The sequence below is a fragment of the Limanda limanda genome, chromosome 20, assembly GCF_963576545.1.
Source record: "Limanda limanda chromosome 20, fLimLim1.1, whole genome shotgun sequence".
Taxonomy (NCBI): domain Eukaryota; kingdom Metazoa; phylum Chordata; class Actinopteri; order Pleuronectiformes; family Pleuronectidae; genus Limanda; species Limanda limanda.
In genome coordinates, this window is record NC_083655.1 from 6,291,378 (window position 1) to 6,317,505 (window position 26,128).

Genomic DNA, 26,128 nt, shown 5'->3' on the forward strand with positions numbered 1-26,128 from the left:
GCTACGTGGTGAGGAGAGTGTCGACAGCAGAGGGAGGCGGGACAGGGCCGAGAGGGAGAGAGATCAGTCACTTTAGTCCTGCAGGAAACACAGCTTTTCTCCTCAGGACTCACTAAAGCTGTTTGTGATTTTGAATAACAAAACGGATTTTTAACAATCAACTTCACACAATTCACACAGCAGCTGAGAGGAGGTAAGAAAATCTTTCCGTTAATTCCTGTTTTTTTTTTAAAATAGTTTCTGATTTCAAAAACAAGCCAAACTCTGACTAGAACGCACAGAAATCTTGAATCCACAATCTTTACCAGACTCGTACTAAAAATATATAATGATTTAACTATGTTGTTTGATTTCTGCATTTACATGGAAATGTATTGTAACTTGTGAAGTCAACGGTTCCCTTCGGTGCTAGAACAACAGTCAAAGTCCAGGATATTTTATGAGGTTATTATAAACACAGTGAGGTAATGATAAAGCTGAAGTGAGCCTGATGCATTTGTTTTGAGTGTTGTTGAGTGTGTTGTGTTGTTTTTATCTCATCACAGTTTCACTCTTGGTTTTCTGATCAGTAACCAAAGCAAATCCTTATCCCACTTAAAACTCCACTGTCAGAATAAAATGACCATAAATGAATTGTATGTCATTTAATTTAAACGTAAATAAAAGTGGTCAAAACTAAAAAAAATACAGAAAATAATTCAACAGCTAAATCTAATTTTATCGCGACGTAAAAAGTGTGTTTACATTTATATTGTTTGTTCACACATCAGCAAAATAGGATTACATTTCCTATTATCATTACATTATTGTTTATATTTAATTATTCATTTACATATGTATATTTTATTGTATTTGTGAAGACCAAATAACAGAAGCAACAGCTAGACAAACGTATATTAACCCATTACTCCTCTTGCATATGAAGTGCAGCTGTTGACAGCAGGAGAATACTTGACATTTCTGTGTTACCATGAACATCTGTTCCAGAATTCCTGCTCCTCCCATTTGGGAGATAATGACTCATTATGTAAAGAATCTGGAAACGTTTCATAAAAGTGACAAACTGTCATCTGTCTATTTAACACGTTTTGCCAAAACGTTCATGAGATGCAAAATACATTGATTTATATCATCAGTCTATTTTGCTGTTGGGTTTCTAAGTTTCCTACAAATGTCACGTGAAGAGTAGAAATATCTTCGTGACCTAAAGTATTAACTTCTATTTAGTTGGATTCCGGTGTTTCCTCAAGGTTTAATATATTGTTTTCCCAAAGAGAATTATCTCTTTTGATCAGAGACAAGAGTCGACTTGTTCACTCACACACACACACAGTTCAGTATTTTCTGGTCCTCAGCAGACATAACATCTGGAGCCAACAACTGTGAGCGTATGTTAACAATACAATGAGTCTCGATGACAGTCTCACTTCCATAGGACGTCCTGTTGCACCAGTCAAAAGCAACATCCTGGGATTTGGATCTGTTGAGAGACCTTAGTCACACCCGCGTGTCGTCCTCATCTCTCCTTCCACATCATTCCTGTCATTCCTGACCTTTTGACGGTCTCCTACGGGCCAAATGCCGATAATCACTCAAACAGAGGAACTTGGAGCTGCAGACATTGATCACGGCATCCAACAAAATGAACACTATCTGAATTCAAAGGGTAATTAGAGGGTCGGCAAGTCTTCTGGTCTGCTTCTCATCCCTCAGAGCTGTTTTCACCGGGGTTATTCAAGCCGACACACAGTTCAAACACACAGGGCTTAGGCCATTAGGGAAGCCACGCAGGAGAGATTCCTCTGATGCACAAACAGAAACAACCTCTCTGTCCTGCTGCAGAGGAGCTCATGGTATACAAAGATCTCATTCTGGGATGCAACACAATGGGCTGATTATGTATTTCATAGTGTGAATCACAGCATGGAGGAATTAAAAAGGGCAAAGTGAAATGTTCTCAAATTTGAAAATAAACAGTACCCTTTCTTCCCCCGTACAGAAAAAAAGAAATGATGGAAAATGTAATTTATCACGAGGACGAGGACGAGGACTCCAGCTTCAATGACACCTACGATTACGATTATGAACACAGTGTCTGCGACAAAGAGACGGTGCGCACCTTTGCCAGCTTCTACCTCCCGGTCGTCTATGCCCTGGCTCTGGTGGTCGGTCTGGCCGGGAACGCCCTGGTCGTGGTGGTCTACACATCCAAGCTGCGACTACGAACCCTGACAGACGTGTGCATCCTTAACCTCGCCATATCCGACCTGCTGCTCCTCCTCACCCTCCCCTTCTGGGCGGCTGATGCCGTCCATGGATGGAAGTTGGGTTCGGCCGCCTGCAAGATCACCTCCTTCCTCTACAGTGCCAACTTCAGCTGTGGGATGCTGCTGCTGGCGTGTATCAGTGTGGATCGCTACCGCGCCATAACCCAAAGTCCAGCAGGCAGGACTGGGACAGGTGCCCGGCTAAGGAGGCAATGGCTCCTGGTGTGTGTGGTGTTGTGGGCTGTGGCCAGCTTTCTTGGCCTTCCCGAACTTATCTTCTCCACAGTGAAACACCATCACAACCGGATGGCCTGCACAGCCGTCTACCCCCACAGCATGGCCAGACCGGCGAAGGCTGCCTTGGAGCTGCTGGAGGTGACACTTAGATTCGTGCTGCCTTTCTTAGTCATGGTGGTGTGCTACTGCTCGGTGGGCCGGATCCTGAGCCGGGCGGCCGGGGTACGAAGAGACAGGAAGTGGCGCAGCCTGCGAGTCCTGCTGGCTGTGGTGGCCGTGTTCCTGCTCACCCAGCTGCCCTACAACGTGGTCAAGCTGTGCCGAGCGATGGACATCATCTACATTGTGACCGACTGCGATGTCAGCAAGGGCCTGGACCATGCTCTCCAGGTGACAGAGAGCCTGGCACTGACCCACGCCTGCATCAACCCTCTCCTCTACGCCTTCCTCGGCTCCTCCTTCAGGGTTCACGTCCTCAAGACGGCCAAGCACCTTGGACAGAGGCTTAAGAAAACCACAAGACGCGTGAGAGAGGAGCCGGCAGTGGAGATTTCACTCAACACGTGCAATCCAACGCATTCCCAGTCTGGTTCAGAGGACCCAGACACAAGCACCTTCAGTATTTAAAGCAACACTATGTTACTTTTACTGAGCAATTAAGGGATTTTCATGTTGAGAAAAAACAAAGCCTATCAATCTATTGACTACGCACTGAACTGAAACACAGCTTATGCCCTGATCCCCGGCTTCCTGAACCTGAAGAGCTTCTGCTGTAACAATTCCACCAAACTCTGTTGAAAATTCTTGATATTTGAAAAGTTTCCTCGCTGATTACTGGTAATAAACTCAGTTTTTTAAGACTTCTTAGTCTTTTTAAACGATCTAGAGTTCAGCATTACTCTTGAATTTGCTAGAACTGATTCTGACAATTTCAGCAGGTCCTATCAGTCAGTAACACACTTCTTACAGGAGATCATACCAACTCACTGACGTTACAGAGAACAGATGTTCAGTGGGAACGAAAGCGGCACTAATCAGTCAGTGGACCAAAACCAAAAGATGCTTTATAAAAGGTGAAGAAAAGTTGTATAGTGTTGCTTTTACTCATAACATATATATTTTCCTGTAAGCACCTGTTGTATCCATGTATATATGTTTGCACATCTTTTTGTATCATGTAAGCTAGACATAAATAACAATGTACATTAATTATTAGTGAAATGAATATATATATAAAAACGTTGGGTGTATATGCATCAACTAAGCAAAAATATTTTCTATAAATAAAGTTTTTTATTGAATAAAGCAAAGACTTTATGTGTCATGCATCTATCTACATCTGTTAGAATTAAACTCAAACAAATCCAATTCAACACAACAGCCTGTGCCTCTGTCCAAACAACCATCTGCATCCCATTGATCCCATCCGGTGGCTTTGTGTTGGGCTGTGACTTTACTTCACAGTTGCCGACCAATTGAGTTAAAAAAGAAACAGATTTGGCAAACGAAGCCAGAGCAGCAAACAGCACAGGCGTGTGGCTCTCTTCAATTTCAATGATGTTGAATAATGTATTTAAAATAAAGCTTGAGTGCATTTCATTGGTCGATCTATGTAATGACTAAACATTTCATACAACAACACAACTGAGACTTTAATCTTTTTCCCTTTGGATCGCCTCCATGTGACATTAGACTCAAGCAAACACTAACACAGCAGATCAAATGTAGGCTCTAGTGTTTGATGCTAACAGTGTTCAAACCTGTTTACACTGGAAGGGGGTCATCTTTATTCCTGACTAGCTTTTAGAAAGCTTGAGACAAAACAGTTTTCTTTGTTTATCATTCTTTCCGATTGCTTTCAGCATCTGACAAATGAATGGACTGTAATTTGCAGTACCTGGAACGTCTGTTCTTTCCACTGTAATGCCTCCCAGCTCGGATCTGTGGGAGCTCGACACCGTACAATCAACACACTAGGTGTGTCTTCTTACTGATACAAAAGGTGAGGCTGAGTTTGTAATAGTTTCTTTGGTATTAAATGTATCAAGTTGCAAGTAACAAAGCAAACAAGGAATTTCCTAATCCTGTGCGACCCAATTTAGTCATTAATCAACAAGCCATCACAGGCTCTACCTGTACAATCTGTACTTCTTTATAAATGATTAAGATCCACTCCACACGAACGCCATACTTTTCTTAAAACAGCAAATCTTTAAATCAATGTTTCAACCTTAAACCACAACATATAATCCTGATTTTTCCATTTAGCAAAGTTAACTAAGCCTGACGAAAGCCAAAGTTAGAATGACCTGCATGATGATTCCTACAGTGTTGAACATGTGGGCATCGTCTGTGCTTCTGTCTGTAAATACAAGTCCCTACGGCTGAGAGATTACTGGTCTGGGAATAATTGCAGCACATTATCAGGCCCACGGGACCGTCCCACTGCTTCCACACCACCGGGCAGCACAGGACCTCCCGTCCCGCCAGAAAACAATTCTACACAGAGGGGAAAGCAAGGAAGAAAACTGCAGACTGTGGTAGAGTGTGAAGATTGTCGCCAACATTTTTCAAGCAAGTAATTTTCCAGAAAGTTTAGGCGAAAGCAGGAGATTAGTTGTACAAAGAAATCTAGTACAACCTAATGTGGGTACTGCTATGTAATTATCAAAATGACTGAATGAGTGAATACACCCGAAAGGTACTCAGCTGTGTTCATTCCTCTGCCAAGGCCCAACAGTCCCCTTATGAAACCAGATTTAAACTCTAGATATTACATGCTGGATTTTTAGTTCTTGTATAATCTCACTTACAATCAAACAAACAGACAGGGGTGAAAATATAATCTGCATCTGAGAAGTCTTTACTACTTTGTTTGTCTCTACGGCAACAGGTCCTGTACCAACACATCCACAGATCCTCCTTTAGGGGGACACGATGCGACGGCTGCCAAGCGCCTTGGACGACATGTTGGGAAACACCGCTGACACGTCCATGAGGAACATCTGATAGCTCGAAGGAATGCGTTACCATAGCAAAACATAACCTCCAACACAATACTATAGAGGCTTAGTTTTGCTTATGCTTTTGTTGGAACATGAAGCTGAATTAAGTGTCAAGACAAGACCATCCCATTTTCCTCTCCTGCAAAATATAGTTTGACAGAAGTGCAGCCACAGGTCACAGTGAGGAGGAAACATTCCTTCCTAACAGAGAGATGTATTCATAGTGGCAGGGGACATTCACGAAACCCCAGTAGATTTGTTTTCTACTGGTGGAAATTTCACTTGAGAGAATAAGGAGAATTGTTCCAAGTAGAGTCGTACAGCATGACTCACACAGACCAGGCATGAAGACAGAATCTCAAAGTGGATATTTGGTTCATTTTTGGCAAAACCGTGGCGCTCTAACGTTTTTTAACAAACAGAAAAGATATCTGGGCTGGAAAAAAAATCAACCCAACAACAAAAACAACAGACCACTGTTTACCATTAAACTGGAAGTTCAAAGCTCGGGCCAGATGTGTGTCAGAGGAAACATCTGGAATATCTTTCAACTCAAAGTGACTGGAGAGGTGGGCGATGAAATGTCAAAATACTTACATGAGCTTTGGATATTTTAATGATGTCAGTAAAACCCTGAAAACATTTTAGGGCAGCTCTTCCAGATCAAACTGTTTTGTTTAGTAATATTAACAAGACAAGAGGGACCAATCAAATTTATAGAGCTGCTCAGCAAAGACTTAACTACACGTTAAATCCAAAGAATACTGACTCACACGTTTGAGAATAAACTTAATGAATGTGTGCATGCAGATGTTTTGCTGTTTGATGGTTTAAGGGTTTTATTTTGACTTAAAGTCACATCAACATTTATCTGAAGTCCTTTTTTAAATCCTGAATCACAAACAAAGACCTTTCAGTAACTGCACATGGTCTTTTACAAACACGTCTGACACGAACTTTCCAAGAATTACACAGATCCAAGAGTTTGTAAAGTTATTAAGAAAGTTGTTTGTGTTTTCTGAGTCATCTGCACTTTGGATGTCCATACGACAGCAGGGTGGGTAAGCATTTAACTTTGTAACAGAAACATCTTGGTTTACATGTAAACCCAACCCTTTCCGAGAACATAATGGTCCTCTCGGATTTACTCTTTGAAAAACATTCTTTTGTTTGCCTCACAAAATGGTTTAAAGTAAATCAAGACAGACATAAAGAATGCTTCTTTATTTGTCTTAACCTCCCTCTTGGTATTTTTGGCCCCGAAATGGACAGGAAAAAACAATCTGCATTCTTGGTGTTGTAAAGATTCTTTATACGTTATAATAGAAACAGACTTACCACTGCTCCACCATTTCTTGCCGTTGATGACGTAGTTGTCCTCATCCCTTTGAAGAGTGCACTCCATGTTGGTAGCGTCACTGGAGGCCACATCGGGCTCTGTGGACGACATCACAGGTCAGGTTTAAACTCACAAAATACTAAATCCTACACCAAGTACAACAAACAATTAGACTCTCTAACAATATCCAGACTGCAGAAAAGTGATTTGTGTTGAATCTTTTCCCGAATCTAAATTTTGGATTCCAGCTTTAACCACATCCAGAGAGGTGGATATAAATAGAGCAGTAACAGTTCATTTTCATACCTCAACTGTACCGCGGATGAGTCTTAACGTCAGACTCAGACATTGTTTATAAGCACAAGTTGGAGGTGCCTTTCCTTCGCAGTGTAACAAACCGAACAAACAGCAGACAAAAAAATTCCCAAGGCGCTACTAAACTCCATGTGTGTTTATGAAAACCACAGGGAGGTTCACACCCACTGCAATCACCTCTGGCATGCTGCTTTTTCCAGGCTGAGTGGAAACCAAATTGGAGGAAAAACAGGGAGAAATACTCACTGTGAGGGTTTGTTGTTTGATATTTCTAACAAGACTATTTACAGTCGGTAGAAAACATGCCGGGCGAAACCTCGTCAACCCTTTTCTTTGACAGGAAACCCCAACACATGCTTTGAAAACTAAACCTTTAGCAGTGCCAAGTAACTGGGCACGGAATTGGCTCTGATAGGTACTTAGCGATCTCGACAAATTACATCCTTAATATTCATTTTGGTTTCTAAAAGCTGCCTTAAGTCTACAACCGGTACATCATTTCTTAAATATTCTTAAGCTTTGAACTTAACTTTCAAATCTCTACTAATTCTACTGTGTTGCAGCCCTAATAAACATATTTCAATAAAAAAACATGTCCCTACTCAACAGTTTTGTCTCAACCTCCCTCACACAACTGTATTTAATAACCTGTCAGGCTTCAGGGTGTAACACAGCACTTGGTTGACTGTGCTGAGGAACAAATGACTAACTGCTGTCCAATTGAAATGGACCTCTGCTGCTTTTCATTATCACCGGTTCTCTGGGATCTGTGTCCACAAATGTCCATTCACAGGCAAGAAATTAAAAACACCACAACCCCACAACACAAGGCTCACATCTTGAAATGACGCAGATGGGCACAGTCATGGAAAACTACCTGTCATACAGAAACAGGAGCGGATCTCTCCTCTGAGCAGAGGCTCCAGCCATCTCCTTTTCTGCTCATCACTGCCAAACATGTGCAGCACCTCCATGTTTCCTGTGTCTGTGGAGAAACACAACACGCAAACTTACCGTAAATTCTGGCATTAATTTGAAAACGAAATGCTCTCCAAGGTCTTTATAACACAAGTTTAACTCATTAAAGAGATTTGTATTGGAAAGTATTGGATTTTTATGTTTTCAGATGAGTAGAAACATGTTTTTGTTGTCGAGTTGACATGTTGCATTTAACCTCATGTTATCCAGAGCATTAGAAAACACACTTAAAGGGACTCTTACCTTTGTTGCATTTGAGAATTACAGCACATTCAAATCATCCCGCCTTCCTCCAATGCCCCACCCCCTCGTTCCCATCCGCGGTGTTTTTTTGAAGAAACTTTATTTACAAGCAGACTTACAATTACTGCCTCCGCGCACGCACGTGAGTTTTTGTTTACCAAAGCAATGGATTCGGTAAGTTATATACATTTACATTCACATGCCTTGATGACGCGGGCCCGAATGCGCCACAAGAAGCAGACGGAAAACCTGCATGTCCATGCAGCAAACAGACAGGTCTGTCGGCCAATAAGGTCCTTCGGTCCGAAGAATTTTATTGGTTGAAGTTTTCACTAAATATTATGAGAGTGAAATAATTGTTTGTTTTTACTCCTGGTGGGTCTGTCTTGCATTTTAGAGTGTCATTACCTAATTAATACCAATTTAACCTTATCCAAAAAAAGTGTAAAAATGCAACAAAGGTAAGAGTCCCTTTAATCTATGCTGTGTAAACAAAGAGCAAGGTCCTGTTGTATGTATAGTGAGTCGTGTGACTGACAACATTATTGACCATGGCCTCTAAATGAGCATTAATCTGTCTACATGTAGGATGTTTTACCAGGAGCTTGGCAGTTGAAGACTTCGGGGGCAAAGAGGCAACGTCCAGTTTCCTCTGCGATGTAGGCATAGTCCAGCTGACTGAGGCCGCTGACCGCCGGCAGGAAAAGGTTCCACAGCCCCGCCTCCCGCGCCTTCACCTGCAGAATGAAAAGAAAACAGATGCGTGCTATCACAGAGTATCTGCGTGCACAGACTGAACGCTTCAGTCAAAGTACATGTTAGTAATGTCAAGTTCAAACATAAGGAAACAATCATTAATTAAGAAACAGGGTTTTTGTTTAGTTTAAACTGGCAATGATGGATAATGGCGTGTGGAAGACTCAGAAGGGAGGTTCAGTGTTTATACTAAAAAAATATTGCCCTAATTTGGCTGCTTTGATACTAGACTTCTACACTGTTTTTTTTACTATATTGATACTATTTATGCAAGGGTCTGTGGAAAAGCAATTAAAGATGAATAAGGATGTGACAATATATCCTAAAATACCTTTAGATCTTCTATTGTTTGGGGAGTGTGCCACCTCTGGGAGGACTGAGCGTGTTTGGAGTAGTACTCTGCAACTTCCTGTGAGGAAAAAAGTTAACCAGTGGATAGGTCAAATAAGAACAGTAATCTTAACCTTTTCTTTCACAAATAAAAGCAACAAAGATCTGCAAAGACATCTCTGCACGACACTAAGAACACGGGGATGCCAATGATTCTGTTCTGACAAACTCATGTCCAATATCGATCATCTTAGCAGACAGATGTCTCTTCGTATCTTAAGAGGCACTGACCTCCTGAGCAGGAAGCACGAATTGTCTCATGAAGTCTTTGACTTGCTGGAGAACAGCCTGACCTCTAGCCGTCTGCAGGAAAAGCCTGTTTTCTGTCGGGCCTGTGAGAGACCTGGCAATAAACACACCTCACACATTCAAAAGACATCAGGGAAAACAGGAAGCAGCAGCTGGACACCAAATTCCTTTATCTGGCTTAAGTTTACTCAGCAGGTGGAATCAATCTGTATTCTGGCCTATGAGAGCACACAGAATAAACATCAGGCTCGTATCAAATGATATTGATACTGATATCAGTACATTCATACACATTTAAACAATTGTATCTGCAACCCACCCCTGTGCAATCTGCAAGGCAACCCCAGCCAAGGGCTCCACACACTGGCCGAACTGGTCTGCATTGGGAGCACTGGCATTGCCCAGTAGGTGGCGAGTGTAGACTCCCTGGGAAACAGAAGAGAAGAAGAAAAGAATCAATTCATCTTGTTTTCATTGTACATTTCAAGTATCCCATTTAAAACTATTACTACTAAACCCTTAAATGGAAATGTGTTTATATGTATTTATACAGGGGAAATAGAGAAAGCTGTGCTTGACACATACACAGGGAGACGCACCTGGGCAATACCTGCCATTTTAAAGAAAGACAAGGCCACGTAGAAATTCAACTGTGGCAAAGCAGACGGGATCCCCCGGCACCTGCAGTAAATGGAGATCAGATCCCCCACAGATGGAACACCTGCTCATTGGTTGGAGAGATGGGAGATGGGAGATGGGAAAGGCACGATCACAAAAACTGAACACTCACATGCGTATGTTCACGAAAATAAATTAAAAAACAATCCATCTTGTGGCCCAGTCATTTTCAGAGGCTGTTAATCCTGCACAGTTTTCATCACCTTCTATTCCTTTCAAGCTGCCTAATGTGCTGATAACGTTTAGGCCTGGGGGCCAGTAGTGAGGCATTAGGAAATAGGCCAGGTCGGCCAGAGGCTGCCCAGTGGTAGACAGCTCCCAGTCCAGGACTGCTATCACACGAGCCTGATGACAACAAATCCACTTAGTTCAGTTTTTATTGTCAAATACAGCAAAATGGTAAAATAACTAGGAAACTGTACCTCTGTTGGATGGAATATCAAGTTATCCAATCTATAATCCCCATGGACGAGCGTGACCTCATTGTCATTGGCTGGCAAATTCTTCATCAACCAATCAGACAGTTCATTCATGGCTGGGATGTCTCTGTGGGCTGCTGCAGTGTACTGCTTTGTCCAGGTGGACACCTTTAATGGACAAAATAAATATTGGAACATTGACTATAGGTTTTCCAGATTAGATATATAAAGATATTTTGATGTATGGAGGAGAAGGTTTCATCTCACCTGTCTCTTGCAGTAGCCTGCTCCTCTTCCATATCCTTCAAGGTTAAGCGATGCCACGTCCAGTGAGTGCAGCTTCGCCAACACTTCCACTGCAGCCACATACAGAGCAGTTCTCTCTACTGGACTCATTCCAGGGAGACGGAGATCCCTGAATATACGCCCCTGGTCAAAAGAAATAAACAATAGTGGGTGTTTTGAAAATGTGATTCAAATCAATAGTAACATGTGGAAGGAGTTTGATTGGAAGATGAAGACTAGGTTCTTTAAGACGCCCTCCGTGGTCTCTAAATTTGCAGATAATCCAGCGGCAATATACTGCTGGAGACGATGTGGAATGGTTGGCGACCACTCACACATATTTTGGGACTGCCCAATGATGCTTCCTTTCTGGAAGGGGATAAAGAGCGAGATAGATAAAGTTTTGGGAATTAATAAACTATTCACCCCAAGTCAGTTTCTTTTCGATCTAACTCCTGAAGGCATGTACACAAGAGACCAAGAGCACTTGTTACATATATTCTTGATGACTGCTAGGAAAATGGTGATAATAAAATGGTTGAATCCACAACCACCTACAGTGGCACAGTGGAAACAGAAGCTAAGGGAGGTGTATGGAATGGAGGCTTTAACTGCTCAATTACAATTAAGGTCTGATGTTTTTGTGAGGAGGTGGCTACCTATTGCAGGATACCTCTCTAACTGAGGGGAATCCTGTGGTACGATGGAATGTCTTAACTGTCCATTTATTTATTTATTATTTTTCACTAATCAGTCTGTCATATATAATTTGTGATGTTGTCAAGGAATGTTTGTGTTTCTTTTCAATAAAGTTCTAAAAAAAGAAAAATGTGATTCAATTCCCACTACTTGTCATTGCACAATTGCAAATAGTCTTTTGAAATTCTGCCCCGAAGGCAAAACCTAAGAGCTAAAAAATATACCTTCACATGCTCCATCATGTAGAATTCTGTTCCAATGACATCAACATCAGTGCAGTGCAACAGAGGCTGAGGGACAGGGAAGCCAGCGGAGCACAGCGCCCTCTGCACCCGGTACTCCCTGTCTACCTGCACACAGCCACACAGGTGAACCACGCAATCCCTAATGTTAGCTTCAAGATAATTGGGTCACAATCAATTTCAGAGGTCACTTTTTTCTAAAAATGTAATTCTGTACTACATGAATAAAAACTTCAGACAGTCTACTGTTGGTGCAACTGTAATCCATTGATTTTTCAGGTCTTTCATAGAAATTCTCCTGAAAAGCTGCAGTTTAAATCAGTATAACTAAACCTGATCAGAAATATATCACATACATTGTCAGCAGTTATTTACAGCAATATTATAGATGGATAAAAGTGAACATACATTTAATGGAGGAAGTAGTATTTGTCAAATTGAACTTTATGTCCAAAACATGGACAAGATTGAAAAGCAGTTTCTCTCTAATCCTCAGGGTGAACATATATATATACAGAACATATAAGTACAGAACATAATAAGTACTCAAGACTAGGGTTGCAAAGGGGCGGAAAGTTTCCGGTAAATTTCCAGAAACTTTCCATGGGAAGTTTAGCTCGGGAATTTTGAAAAAAAAAAAACTAGGAAAATTAAACGCTGAGCAATAAAAACATCATTCAAATCTCTATTTTAAAGATGTATGGAATGCAGGACACACTGCACGTTGAACCCTCCACTGTGCATTCTTCCATCACATGCACAGATAACTCCCAGCATCCTTCACTCTACAGCAGGGCTACTGAGGCCTGCTGTAGTGTGCAGGACTAGTCAGGTAAGTTTCCATGATATTACTGGGGAAAATATATTAGCATGCTGATTGAGGATTGTTCATCTGTTCATCTAGCCTATTTCCATTCATTTATCCATCAATTGTAAAATATGTTTACAGACGATTCCAATTGTTTGGCTAACTATTTATATCTCTGGCATTGCATTAGTGTTTTTTTACAAACTTTTTTCTCATCTTATTCTACAGAACAATGCCACGTGCACTCTCTCATGTGTGGAGACATTTCACCCCATCCAATGTAGAAGGAAAGGCTGTGTACATTTGCAAATACTGTGCAAAGAACTATGTTAACAATGACTCAACGATGCAGAGACGTATAGTGAACAAAGTTTCCTCAGGGCTCAAATCAGCCTATGACAACACAAAATGTTTATATTTATGTCTGTATATGACAAGGTAAATACAGTTAGTATAAATTACCCACAACATTTCCAGTTTATTCCCGTTAATTCCTGTATATTCCCGTTTATTCCCGTTAATTCCCGTATATTCTCGTATATTCCCGTTAATTCCCATGGAAAGTTTCCAACTTTGAATATTCCCGGAATTTTGCAACCCTACTCAAGACATAGTACACAGTACGACAGTGACTCTATATAACTGAGTGAAACGTGGAGTTAATCCCAGTGTCCAGCCATAAAATAAGAAAAATGTAAATCTATTTACAAATGAAGAGTTATACGTGTTATAAGGCACACATAGGATGAGAGTAGTGGAAACTGGAAGAGGGCAAAAATACTTAATTTGTAAAGCAAAAGCAGTTTATTTATAATGTGGATTTTACAGAACACATATGTTTACTTCTGACACTTCTTTGCCAAATAACCTGAAGTGACTTCCTCAGTCAACAAACCAGAGGAAGGGAAAGTCTCCCTCTTCTGGAGAGATGATGTTCGACCTGTTGATATGGACCCAAGTAAGTAATGATTAACTCGCTACACTTCACCTTGTGAGCCCCTGGCAGCAGCTCCCCCGGGGGCTTCTTCCTGAGGACATAGCTCCGGGACGGTGTCTCTATGAGGAAGGTCGGGTTGGACTGTCCAGCGCTGGAGGGACAACGACAAGCAGTTAGCATGTCAACAGTCAAACGGCTGAAATATGAGCTTCCGGTTCCCGGGTCTGACCTGAACTGCCTGACAGCGAGTGTGGCAGCATCCACGCTGACGGACAGATAGTTCTGGAGTCTGCCCACGTTGAATGTGTGTTGTTGTCTCACCGGAGTCGTCTGCTCGTCCATGTCTCAGGTGGACTGGTCCATGGACTGCTGGCTCGCTTCCGGGTGCGGCTGTGTTTACAGTCGGAGCGTGTAGTACGGTGGCCGAGCGAGCCCAACGCGCTGCACATTCAGAAAACACAGTTAAATAGATAAACAAGTGCAACTCAGGTATTTGTTACCATTTGATCCAATGAGCTGTTGCATTGTATAAAAACAAGTTAATTATTTCATCCCACTGCTCCCATGTTTCCTTTTGTTCTTCTACTCCCACATGTTTACAGGCATCTTTAAACTGTATCGTTATATCATATGATTACATATTTTTGTGAGAGAACAAATTGTAAAAATAAATATATAAAAATCTTTGAGTTAGTTTGTATCTCCATCTCAATTTGAAGTTGATCTGACGTAAGCCCTGGTACAAGTACCTCAAAGTAAAAATGTGGAATATGGCCATTTTCACTAAATGCAAAATAGTAGGCTTCCTGTTGCGTTTTTCCAATTGCACCTAATACTTTTTTGTTTGTCTGGTCATGATACACCTGTGTATCGATTTTTGTGAAGATCGGTCAATGTGAACACGTTCCGGGGGTCTTGGGGGCACCGTTGAGACATTCTGCGGCGCCCATTGAACATTCCTCCAGAATACATACATTTTCACCACATTCTAACTTTCTGCAAATTTTGTATAAAAACAATTTAATTATTTCATCTCACTGCTCACGTTTCCTTTTCAGTGGTGATGGAACTACAGCCAGGTTCGTCACTCTTTTTGCATCCGCTGGAAACCTCTCCGGTTGTCGTTTACGCTATTTGCTTAATATTAGTTTTAAGGGTGCACAAAGATGTAATGTCCACTACATTAATTTAACAAAAAATAAACATTTCACGGTTATTCATATTTTATTTAAACACAATAATTCGACTGTCAACCGTTTTCCTCGAAAGACTCGCCAGCCATAGATATATATATAAAGACTAAATATCTCGTTCGACGGAGCCGGACGTCACCACATGGCGGCCATCTTGCCAGAGGTTGCCCGCTCACCCTTAACATTGTGTTGGTAGTGGTAAATAACCATAACTTGCTCAATTTTCAACCGATTTTGAAACTGTCTGGTTTGTTATAAACGTCAGAGATGTAGATATGACACTGAATTCTTATAATTATTCATAAGAACTGCATTCTTATAATTATTCATAAGAATGCAGTGTCATATCTACATCTATATTATTATTCATAAGAACTGCATTCTTATAATTATTCATAAGAATGCAGTGTCATATCTACATCTCTGACGTTTATAACAAACCAGACCGTTTCAAAATCGGTTGAAAATTGAGCAAGTTATGGTTATTTACCACTACCAACACAACGTTATGGGGGAGCGAGCAACCTCTGGCAAGATGGCCGCCATGTGGTGACGTCCGGCTCCGTTGGCCGGCAACGCAGACGAGACATCTAGTCTTCTTTATATATATATATCTATGTCGCCAGCGATGTAGGAACCATTCTAGCCATGCGACCTGGTTTCCTGCCCGGACGATGTTGACAGGAGCACGCATCCTGACAGCTGATTCCAGTTGTGTGGACGTGTACTTCCAGAGCAGATTCTACCTCCTCTCTCGTCCGCTCGGTTCCATACTCACACTGACTACATTTCCATTGACGTTGTTTGACGTGTCGTGTGTCTGAGCCATGGCCACGGTGGAGGAGCTGAAGCTGCGGGTCCGGGAGCTGGAGAACGAGCTGATCAAGTGCAAGCAGAAGCAGGTCGCCATGGAGGAGGCGCTGCACAGACCCAGGATCGACAAGATGAGCGCCGAGGTGGTGGACTCCAACCCGTACAGGTGGGCTCTGTCTGCTGCTTGTAGATGTTTCAGATATTCGAGGTGTTTCTCTGAGGGTCGATCGCAGCTCTGGGGGAGGGGAGGGGGGGCGACGCCTTGTTGTGAGTCACTAACCATGTGGCAGCATCATCGTCTCATGGAGCTCCAGCTAACAGCTGCTGTCATGTACGGTCATGGAAAACCTGGAAAAGTCATGGAATTTTAAAATGTGTTTTTCCAGGCCTGGAAAATTCATGGAAAAAAGGAATCTCCCAAAAGTTATGGAAATTTGTTATATTCATATTTTCATGTCGTTCACTTACGCTGAGATTTAAATAATTCACATGCTTTTAAAGAAATACTCTCAAAATATAAGCAGGCATACCTGTGTTTGTGTCATTTAAGGTATACTGTATGCCTTGGAATTCTCATTGTTAGTTTGAATACTACATTTTGTCACTTTTTTGCGTATACACCGAGATTTCACAAAATGTTGGGTCATGGAAATTTGGTTTAAAGTTATTGAAAAGTCATGGAAAAGTCATGGAAATCCATTGGTCAAAATGTGTATGAACCCTGTGCTGTGTTTTCATTGCAGTCGTCTCATGGCTTTAAAGAGAATGGGCATCGTGGAGAATTATGAGGTATGATATCTGCAGTTCTAAAACAATATTCTAACAGGAAACCACTGTATTATTTGATTGTTATAAGGATTTGCAGTGTTACCATATTGTTATCAGAATCAGAATCCTTTTAATTGCCAAGTATATTTGCACATACAGAAAATTGCCTTGGTGTGGTTGGTGCACATAAATAACAATCAGACCTTAAACAACAATATATATATATAAAACAATATAAAACGAAACAAAACAATATATACAGTGAGAGAGTTAGAGTGCTAAGGTGCAGAGATTTTCTGGAATAGGCGGTGACCGTTAATATTCATTAACAAGGAAAACAGCTGTGTGTGTGTGTGTGTGTTGTGTGTAAAAGTAACTCTGGTGACTTGTCAACTGAGGTTAAACTAAGTTAACCTCTTAGTAAACTGATATAATGAGGGAGTGCAGAAGTAAAGGCAAAGTCTTTGAGGATTAAACCTATTTCCATAGTTTTTCCTCCTATTCCATCCATTAATAACACTTGCTCAATGCAGGTTTTGTCACATTTAGATTTACAGGTTATGTGAATGTTGTGCTTTTTAAATCATAAACTGACATTTTAGTAAAGGTACAAATATATTCAATCCCCAAATGGTCAATGCAACTGAAAAAGAAACGTTGACCAGAAGATGTCATTATTCTTTATGCCAGTTTACTCTGCATGGATTGTTCCATAATTGAAATGTTCTTTTACAGAAAATCCGGACATTCACAGTAGCTGTGGTTGGTGTTGGTGGCGTTGGCAGCGTGACAGCTGAAATGCTCACTAGATGTGGCATTGGTAAGGTAATACAACTGATTTAAATTACTTCATCCAAGCCATCCTAATGGCCTCTCATTTTGTTGTTCAGTTGTTTTTTCTGCTTGTGTTCTCACCCCTTCCTCTCTTCCACCAGCTGATCCTCTTCGACTACGATAAAGTGGAGTTGGCCAACATGAACAGGCTGTTCTTCCAGCCTCACCAGGCGGGCCTCAGTAAAGTGGAAGCAGCAGAACACACTCTTAGGTATAGTTCATTTGACAGTCAACACTTTTCCTCCAAAGCACAGACATTTGTTTTCTAATCGCTTTCCTGTTTCTCAACAGAAACATCAATCCAGATGTGTCATTTGAGATCCACAACTACAACATCACCACCATGGATAACTTCACTCATTTCATGGATCGCATCAGGTGGGCGTCACGACTCCTCATGTTCTAGGTCCCTCCTCTGTCCACACAGGGGAACAGGGAATCATGTGATTATTCTGTGTCTCCTCAGTCATGGAGGGCTGGAGGAAGGGATGCCGGTGGATTTGGTGCTGAGCTGCGTGGACAACTTTGAAGCCAGAATGGCCATTAATACAGTAAATAATATGTATCTTTGCTAGGGTTGCAAAATTCCGGGAATCAAAGTTGGAAACTTTCCATGGGAATTAACAGGAATATATGGGAATATATGGGAATTAACGGGAATTAACGGGAATAAACTGGAAATGTTGTGGGTAATTTATACTAACTGTATTTACCTTGTCATATACAGACATAAATATAAACATTTTGTTGTGTCATAGGCTGATTTGAGCCCTGAGGAAACTTTGGGCACTTGACTATATGCTTCTGCATCGTTGTGTCATTCTTAACATAGGTCTTTGCACAGTATTTGCAAATGTACACAGCCTTTCCTTCTACATTGGATGGGGTGAAATGTCTCCACACATGAGTTAGTTCACGTGGCATTGTTCTGTAGAATAAGATGAGAAAAAAGTTTGTAAAAAAACACCAATGCAATGCCAGAGATATAAATAGTTAGCCAAACAATTGGAATAGTCTGTAAAAATATTTTACAATTGATGGATAAATTAATGGAAATAGGCTAGATGAACAGATGAACAATCCTCAATCAGCATGCTAATAAACTTTCCCGAGTAATATCATGGAAACTTACCTGACTAGTCCTGCACACTACAGCAGGCCTCAATAGCCCTGCTGTAGAGTGAAGGATGCTGGGAGTTATCTGTGCATGTGATGGAAGAATGCACAGTGGAGGGTTGAAACTCAACGTGCAGCGTGTGCTGCATTCCATACATCTTTAAAAGAGAGTTTTGAATGATGTTTTTATTGCTCAGCGTTTAATTTGCATAGTTGTTTTTTTTTCAAAATTCCCGAGCTTAATATTCCCGTGGAAACTTTCCGCCCCTTTGCAACCCCAATCTTTGTTAAAAAAAAGTTGACCATACATTCTGTATTCCACATAGTTCTTTTTAAGTAATTATGTTCCTGTGTCCAGGGGTGTAATGAACTGGGTCAGATCTGGATGGAGTCTGGTGTCAGTGAGAACGCTGTGTCAGGTCACATCCAGCTCATCATTCCTGGAGAGACAGCCTGCTTTGCTGTATGTTTACACACAAACACTATCACCCTTTTTTATCCTTAACAGTATTTGAAGAATAAATCTGTAGTAATAAAGTTGTAATACAGTTATTAATAATCTCCTCCTGTGTTAGTGTGCTCCTCCCCTGGTGGTGGCAGCCAACATTGATGAGAAGACACTTAAGAAGGATGGTGTGTGTGCTGCCAGTCTACCCACCACCATGGGCGTGGTCGCTGGAATCCTGGTCCAAAATGTTCTCAAGTAAGAAAATGTCATTTATAACCAACCTAGAAACCTGACAACATTAAATCCACGGGTGTAAAGTTTCTGTTTTCTCTCGTAGGTATCTTTTAAAGTTTGGTACCGTCAGTTATTATCTGGGCTACAACGCCATGCAGGACTTCTTTCCCACCATGCACATGAAAGCCAACTCCCAGTGTAACGACCGCTACTGCAGGAGCCAACAGGAGGAGTACAAGGTGTGTGTGCTTGTCTACAGGACAAATGCCTGTAACACAGATACACAAATGGTGCTGTGCCAGTTAGAAAACATGAATTAATGGCTCCAACCTGTGTAACTTCTTCCCTTTTTAGAAGAAAGAAGCAGAGCGACCCAAGGTGGAAGTTGTAGAGGTGGAGGAGGAGGAGGTTGTGCATGAGGACAATGACTGGGGTGAGTGAAAAACTATTCCGGATAACGGTATCAGACATGCAACATGTATGTTTATCCAGATTTTCTGTGTGCAACATGTTCTATTGCCTCACATATGTATTAACTCTAATGTGCTTTGTAGGTATTGAACTGGTGTCAGAGGTGACTGATGCAGAGCTACAAGCTGCATCCGGCACCGTGCCTGACCTCCCAGAAGGCATCACTGTGGCTTACACCATTCCTACTCAGGTCAGGATTGTCTAAAATAACAATGCTTTTGATAATCTCATTAAGTTGAAATATTTTGAGGTATTAGTGACCTTTTTTCTTAATTATAAAACATATATCGTTTTACTATTGTGACAGTAGAGCCCCCAAAATATTCAGTGAAGTCAAACTGTATTTCTCAAGCTTTTTGAGGCCATTTCCAGTTATAAAAAAAAGTATCAGTTCTCATGACATCCCTTCCTACAACCAGAACTTCCTTTAACTAAACTATAAATTTGTGTTTTATTTTGTTTGAACCAGGAGTCCCCGAGGGGAGACACGGTGGAGGAGACTGAACAGAGTCTAGAAGACCTGATGGCTCAGATGAGAAAGTTATAGGCATCGGTCTGGTCCTGCATTTCTGCTATTTAGCTAAAACACGCCTTTTCTCACAAGTAATTTCCATTGCTTTCCTTGGTAATACAAAAACCTAATGACAGCTGCTTTGGGACTTAAATGTATAAGAACCCAGAATTAACAAAAGGGAGGGGGGTGCATGAAAGGTGCCGCAGATGGCATAACTTACGTGAACATTCCAAAAATGCAAAAAACGCTAAGGAGTCGTGTTCTGACAATAAAATGTGTTTACATCTAGATTATGGTCATTTTGCATTAGAATGTTTCACAGTGTGTATTTTCTGCAGTTTGAATTCATGATGTACAGTAATCGCTCCGTCATTCACTCGGCTTTAAGGAAAACATCTGCTACAACAGCACTAACGAACAATGTTTAAGTTGTTTCAATAAAGTATTTATTAGATGGAATACAATCTGATCCATATATTGGCTGTGGTTTTTGTTGTCCTGTTCAGCTTTAATCACATTACATTAATACATTGATATAAAAAACAATCTAGAATACATAGTATTTATTACATTTGGCACTGAGATTGTAGGGTTTGGTACATTTTGTCCCTTTTGGCTTCATATACATTCACTTGGATGATATGTGCTTTGGTAATTCCGATAAATTCCATCATGTAAATGAATAAATATATGTACATTTACCTTCAGTACCAGAGATGCTGTTTGCTCAGACTTTGTTGAGGCTTGTATTTGACTCTTGGGCTGTACATTTTCCCTTTTAAGAATAAATGCTTAATACTGTTAAATCAACACTTTATGTAACATGAACATAAAAAATGGCACCGTATTGGAGTTGAAAGACAGCAGCTCTCAGGTATTATTCATTCAGAGTGTCAGGAATGTAGACAGGGAAACAAAAGTGCTACTTATTAATATTCTTAAAAAAATTATTGTAAAAGATAAAGGTTAAGGCAATGTTCACCCTGTATCTCCTTCAAAGAAACTTGAGAAGCTCCTTCCCCCCTGGATTTTAGTGTTATATCGTTGAAACATCAATCAAACTTAAAAGAGTGCATAGACAAATATCCACTGTACAGCGGAAAAAACACCAACTGTGTCTAAAACTGGTTGGAGTGATTTTAAGCCTCAAAATGACTCGTTGCTGCTCTTGCTCCTGACAGTAATTGCCATGTAAGTGTATTAGTATCTGTTAAAGTTGGTGTAAAAACCTGAGTTCCAGGCCCTAAAAAGGACGTTACACATTATTATGTTAGATATACTAATAAATACTTTTAGTAAACACACAGGTTTCACAGATTAACACGGAACACTTCATAATCCTGCAAGTGCAGTGTAATGGCCCGAACCCCAAAACCTCCATCTTGGACACCTGTCACAGTTTGGCTCCCTTTTGTGTTTTTACATTGATGCGACTGTTAAACAGCCGTAGCCGTGGCACTGGGGGTTGAACACAGTCACCTCGGGGCTTGTGGGAGCGGAGCCGGTCCCCTCAGACTGAACGTGTCCCCGCTGGAGGAATGACGGGACGGAGCATTTCCACAAACCAGTGATGGCTCTGCGTCTTTAATCTCCATTGCACGTTTGTAAAGCTCCGCTGCATTTTCAAAGTCGCCCTCTTCATAGCTATTGAGGAATCAGAAGAATATGTATTTTTTAAAGTGAATGAAGGTAAAAGTAGTTATTTGTCTCACACTTCTGATAAACAAAGTACCTCTTACCTTAGCACAGCCAGGTTTTTTAGTGTCTCTCCGACTCTTGGATGTGAGCGCCCCAAACTGTCCTCGTACACTTTCAGCGCTCGTTCATACAGAGGCAAGGCGTCGCTGTGTTTTTTCTGACAGAGACGAGGAAATTCATAATCAGCTTTATCCTTTACAACCTAAAATACAGCTACATGTAGCAGGTATTGGAATTGTTGTTTCATTTCACCAGAAATCCCTGTTTTTGTATAATTGATTTTGTATTGCGTGTGTTTGGCGACCTCTGTAGGTCGCGAGTGGTCATTATATTTATTTTCACCGGTCTCACCAGAATGTTCTGGAAGAGAGAGAGACCGGTATGTATGATTTACAGCGCGAAACAAATGTGTAAAGTTCATAGTTTAAGTTGTCTGTAAGCTGTCTAGAATGTTTTATGTGTTTTATAAGATTATATTAGTCAAGTTGCTTCATGTTTTGATGGTTCATTTTCATTCTTTAATTAGTTCAGAGTCTTTTAGCAAAGAGATTAGATTTCTGTGCATGTGCATAGGTGTCCGCCATTGTGGTGTCTTTAAGAGTGCCTGTTGTAACTTTATCTTTATATGTTAGGCCTGTGACTGACACCGTTTTCTGTCTTGCTGTTATCTGAACAGAGAAATAAAGGTCCTGTTACAAAAGAACACGTTCCGGTCATCAATTCCCAAGACACAACGCAGGTTTCACGACACATAGGAAAGACCGGTGACATACACAGGGTCATAAAGCAGTCAAAAGAGGTAATGACGAACAAGCTCACCAGTTGGCAGTATATCACAGCCAGGTTGACGAGTGCTGTGGCCACACTGGGATGCTTGGGCCCAAAACTTTTTTCCCTGATGTCCAGGGAGAGCTCATACAGCGGCGCAGCCTTCTCCAGCTTCCCCTGCACAAAACACACATCCGTAAATCAGACTCCACATCAACAAACAACCAAAGCTCCAGTGTCAACAGGCATGTGTGACCCACTCTGCGTTTATAGAGCATGGCCAGGTGCTTGAGCGTGTATGCCAGCGACGGGTGGTCCGCAGACAAGGCTTTCTTGCGGATGTCCAGCGCCCTCTCGTACATGCCCTCAGCTGTCTCGTACTCCCTCCTCTCGGTGTGCAGGGCAGCCAGGTTGTTGAGGGACTGAGCGCAGTCCGGGTGTTCCGGACCGAGGACACGCTGACGCATCTCCAGAGAGCGGCTCAAAAACACCTTGGCTGCACTGGGGAGGGCGAAGAAAGAGATATTAGAAAATGACAAACTGCAGTACGGGTGCAATGTTGATTTGACCTGGAACTGTCTATTTAATTTAATTGAGGCTTGAATGTGTGGCGGCTCTATCGCGTGTGCCCTTACTCCAGGTTGTTCTGGAGGTAGTACAGGACGCCCAGTTCATTCAGCGTCTTGGCAGAGTCGGCGGTGTCTTTCCCCAGGGTCAGCTCCTCCAGCTGCAGAGCTCTGCGCCTCAACAGAGTGAAGCCGTACTGAAAAGGGGAGGAAAGAAAATAAGAGATGGAACTGACTGAGGAGGCAAGAATAACAACACATGTGTGTGTATCTGAGAAATGTGCTCACCATGTGACCTTTCTGACGAGCAGTTTTCTGACGGATCTTCACCGACCTCTTCCTCAGCTTCTCTGCTTGTTCATACCTGATGGTAAAAGAACCAGGTGGGAGCCATTAAACGTGTTTTAATAGTGTGTTGTTTGGCTGGAACAAGCAATGAATTATATAATGTGTACAGCTATTAAAAATAACACATACATGTCCTCACTAAGGGAGTCTCATTTACTTGTTTTGTTTCTGATAGAGCATGGCGAGTGACTCCAGCTCTCGTGCCACGCTGGCGTGCTCGGCACCGTAGGCGTTCTCGCTTATCTCCATGGCCTGCTTGTACAGCTGCTCAGCGTTGCCGTACTTCTTCCACTGGACGTAAACCCCGGCCAGCTGGTGCAGGGAGCGCGCGACACTGGGATGATCTGGATCCAGGGCCGTCTCCCGGATCTCGAGGGACCTTTGTAAAGGGCCTACGGCCTAGACAAGCAGATAGACAGGACCAGATACATACACAAAATGTCACTGTGTGGAGTGAGGAAATAATAAAAGAAACTTGTATTTGTAGGCAAATGAAAAGAAGATGCAAATTGTGATACAAGAACAATATGTGCAGTGAGCAGAAATCATGAATTTCTACCTGACTTGCAAGGCCCAGGTCTTTGAGGAAACGTCCCAGGGTCTCATACAGGTTGGCCAGCTTGGTCATGCTGTCCTCCCCCTCGCAGCTCTTCTCGTAGTGTTTCAGGGAGTCAAAGTACTCACTGGCCATGGAGCTTTTGTCTTTGCCCACATACTGCCAATAGGCCAGCAGCTCAGAGAAGTGACCCCTGCACAGTGAAAACAACCTGTGAGACAGAGCCCCAACAAATGTGACAAGCTCGGTGGTATCAGCACGTGTTCTACCTCTTGTAGAGGTTTTGGGAGACAAACAGGTTCAAGAGGCTGAGCTGCAGTTTGGTCCTGTCCTCCTGCTGCTGGAGCAGCCAGGGAAGCTCATCGGCAACACGCCACGTCACCCGGTCCTGGCTACACACACACAAACACACACACACACAACATGACACGAGTTGCTCTGACATGTGAGGGTTGTTGCATGAGGAGAGAATAGCCACTCTGAGGCACCTGAGTTGTTGGCTGAAGTAATTAATGAGTTTCTCTCTGTAAGTCGCCGAGCTGCTTCCTCCACCGAGAAACTCTAACCTCACAGCTTCCCACGCCTGAAAGACAGAGACGGACAAATAAACTCTAAACTGTTAACTGATCACTTGCGTCTAGGGTTGCAAAGGGGCGGAAAGTTTCTGGTAAATTTCTGGAAACTTCACGGAAACTTTCCACGGGAATATTAAGCCCGAGAATTTTGAAAAAAAAAAAAACTCTGCAAATTAAACGCTGAGCAATAAAAACATCATTCAAAACTCTATTTTAAAGATGTATGGAATCCAGCATCCTTCACTCTACAGCAGGGCTATTGAGGCCTGCTGTAGAGTGCAGGACTAGTCAGGTAAGTTTCAATGATATTACTCAGGAAAATATATTAGCATGCTGATTGAGGATTGTTCATCTGTTCATCAAGCCTATTTCCATTAATTTATCCATCAATTGTAAAATATTTTTACAGACTATTCCAATTGTTTGGCTAACTATATATATCTCTGGCATTGCATTAGTGATTTTTTACAAACTTTTTTCTCATCTTATTCTACAGAACAATGCCACGTGCACTATCTCATGTGTGGAGACATTTCACCCCATCCAATGTAGAAGGAAAGGCTGTGTACATTTGCAAATACTGTGAAAAGACCTATGTTAAGAATGACACAACGATGCAGAAGCATATAGTCAAGTGCCCAAAGTTTCCTCAGGGCTCAAATCAGCCTATGACAAAACAAAATGTTGATATTTATGTCTGTATATGACAAGGTAAATACAGTTAGTATAAATTACCCACAACATTTCCAGTTTATTCCCGTTAATTCCCGTTAATTCCTGTATATTCCCATTAATTCCCGTTAATTCCCATGGAAAGTTTCCAACTTTGAATATTCCCGGAATTTTGCAACCCTACTTGCGTCCCATCAATATCATAATTCTTTTATTTGTTGTGCTCTCTAATCTTACTGGCCGAGGAGAATGATTACCTGTAAGTGTTGGAATCTAATGAGCCCACAGCGGAGGGTTACCACGCAGAGTCTGTTGAGGCGGTACAGCAAAGAGGACAGCACAGGTAAATGTAGCTCTGGGAAAAGGTCTAGAACCTCTGATTCACTCACTCCATTATGGCTGGCGCATACGAGGCACAATATCTGAGGAGAGGTTGGAAAATGAAAGCACATATTAATCAATACACAGGAGGAAAAAGGGGAACTGAGACAAACTAACGGACAATAAGAGACAAGTGGTTGTTATTCTGTGTGGAGAAGGTTCACCTCTCTCATGATGTGTCGCTCTCTGTCTGTGCTGAGGGAGCTCAGTGTCATCTTGAGCGCCAGGCGGTAGAGGGACATGGTGTCCTGACACTGCAGAAACTGGTCCACACTCTTCTCCTGCGACCAACACAACCCACTGCTGGGTGGCAACAACACGCACAA

The 26,128-nt window shown here is 41.8% G+C and overlaps 3 protein-coding genes across 4 annotated transcripts in view; 2 read left to right on the plus strand and 1 right to left on the minus strand.

The window, feature by feature from the left end:
- acad11 (acyl-CoA dehydrogenase family, member 11) overlaps positions 1-26,128 on the minus strand; it is a 35,708-nt gene that overhangs the window by 3,952 nt on the left and 5,628 nt on the right. The window contains exons 16-39 of one of the 2 annotated variants that reach the window (XM_061093692.1): positions 25,967-26,105; positions 25,679-25,843; positions 24,663-24,757; positions 24,444-24,566; positions 24,178-24,367; positions 23,776-24,017; positions 23,559-23,634; positions 23,340-23,467; positions 22,965-23,205; positions 22,756-22,881; positions 21,978-22,093; positions 21,718-21,882; positions 13,899-13,998; positions 12,085-12,210; positions 11,144-11,305; positions 10,880-11,044; positions 10,661-10,802; positions 10,379-10,500; positions 10,099-10,205; positions 9,762-9,873; positions 9,472-9,549; positions 8,983-9,121; positions 8,041-8,148; positions 6,848-6,946 (exon numbers count right to left, since the gene is read on the minus strand). In XM_061093692.1, coding sequence (XP_060949675.1) covers positions 6,848-6,946; positions 8,041-8,148; positions 8,983-9,121; positions 9,472-9,549; positions 9,762-9,873; positions 10,099-10,205; positions 10,379-10,500; positions 10,661-10,802; positions 10,880-11,044; positions 11,144-11,305; positions 12,085-12,210; positions 13,899-13,998; positions 21,718-21,882; positions 21,978-22,093; positions 22,756-22,881; positions 22,965-23,205; positions 23,340-23,467; positions 23,559-23,634; positions 23,776-24,017; positions 24,178-24,367; positions 24,444-24,566; positions 24,663-24,757; positions 25,679-25,843; positions 25,967-26,105 — 3,266 coding nt within the window. Of the gene's footprint in view, positions 1-6,847; positions 6,947-8,040; positions 8,149-8,982; positions 9,122-9,471; positions 9,550-9,761; positions 9,874-10,098; positions 10,206-10,378; positions 10,501-10,660; positions 10,803-10,879; positions 11,045-11,143; positions 11,306-12,084; positions 12,211-13,898; positions 13,999-14,076; positions 14,227-21,717; positions 21,883-21,977; positions 22,094-22,755; positions 22,882-22,964; positions 23,206-23,339; positions 23,468-23,558; positions 23,635-23,775; positions 24,018-24,177; positions 24,368-24,443; positions 24,567-24,662; positions 24,758-25,678; positions 25,844-25,966; positions 26,106-26,128 lie in introns of those variants that run through there. The other variant, XM_061093691.1, reaches the window with a different exon arrangement.
- Positions 87-3,335, plus strand: ackr4b (atypical chemokine receptor 4b). The gene is made up of 2 exons (XM_061093694.1): positions 87-193; positions 2,000-3,335. The coding sequence occupies exon 2, from the start codon at positions 2,010-2,012 to the stop codon at positions 3,129-3,131; it is 1,122 nt and encodes a 373-aa protein (XP_060949677.1). The 5' UTR covers positions 87-193; positions 2,000-2,009; the 3' UTR covers positions 3,132-3,335.
- uba5 (ubiquitin-like modifier activating enzyme 5) lies at positions 15,723-20,702 on the plus strand. The gene is made up of 12 exons (XM_061093693.1): positions 15,723-16,019; positions 16,597-16,642; positions 17,357-17,446; positions 17,557-17,666; positions 17,747-17,833; positions 17,922-18,006; positions 18,930-19,034; positions 19,147-19,274; positions 19,357-19,492; positions 19,608-19,686; positions 19,808-19,914; positions 20,194-20,702. Exons 1-12 carry the CDS (start codon positions 15,868-15,870, stop codon positions 20,269-20,271), a joined length of 1,203 nt encoding a protein of 400 aa, XP_060949676.1. The 5' UTR covers positions 15,723-15,867; the 3' UTR covers positions 20,272-20,702.

Coding starts and splice junctions, on each gene's coding strand:
- ackr4b (XM_061093694.1), top strand. CDS start 2,010: ATGATGGAAAATGTAATTTATCACGAGGACGAGGACGAGGACTCCAGC.
- uba5 (XM_061093693.1), top strand. CDS start 15,868: ATGGCCACGGTGGAGGAGCTGAAGCTGCGGGTCCGGGAGCTGGAGAAC. Junction 17,834..17,921: donor CATTTCATGGATCGCATCAG/GTGGGCGTCACG, acceptor GTGTCTCCTCAG/TCATGGAGGGCTGGAGGAAG. Junction 19,915..20,193: donor CTTACACCATTCCTACTCAG/GTCAGGATTGTC, acceptor TGTTTGAACCAG/GAGTCCCCGAGGGGAGACAC.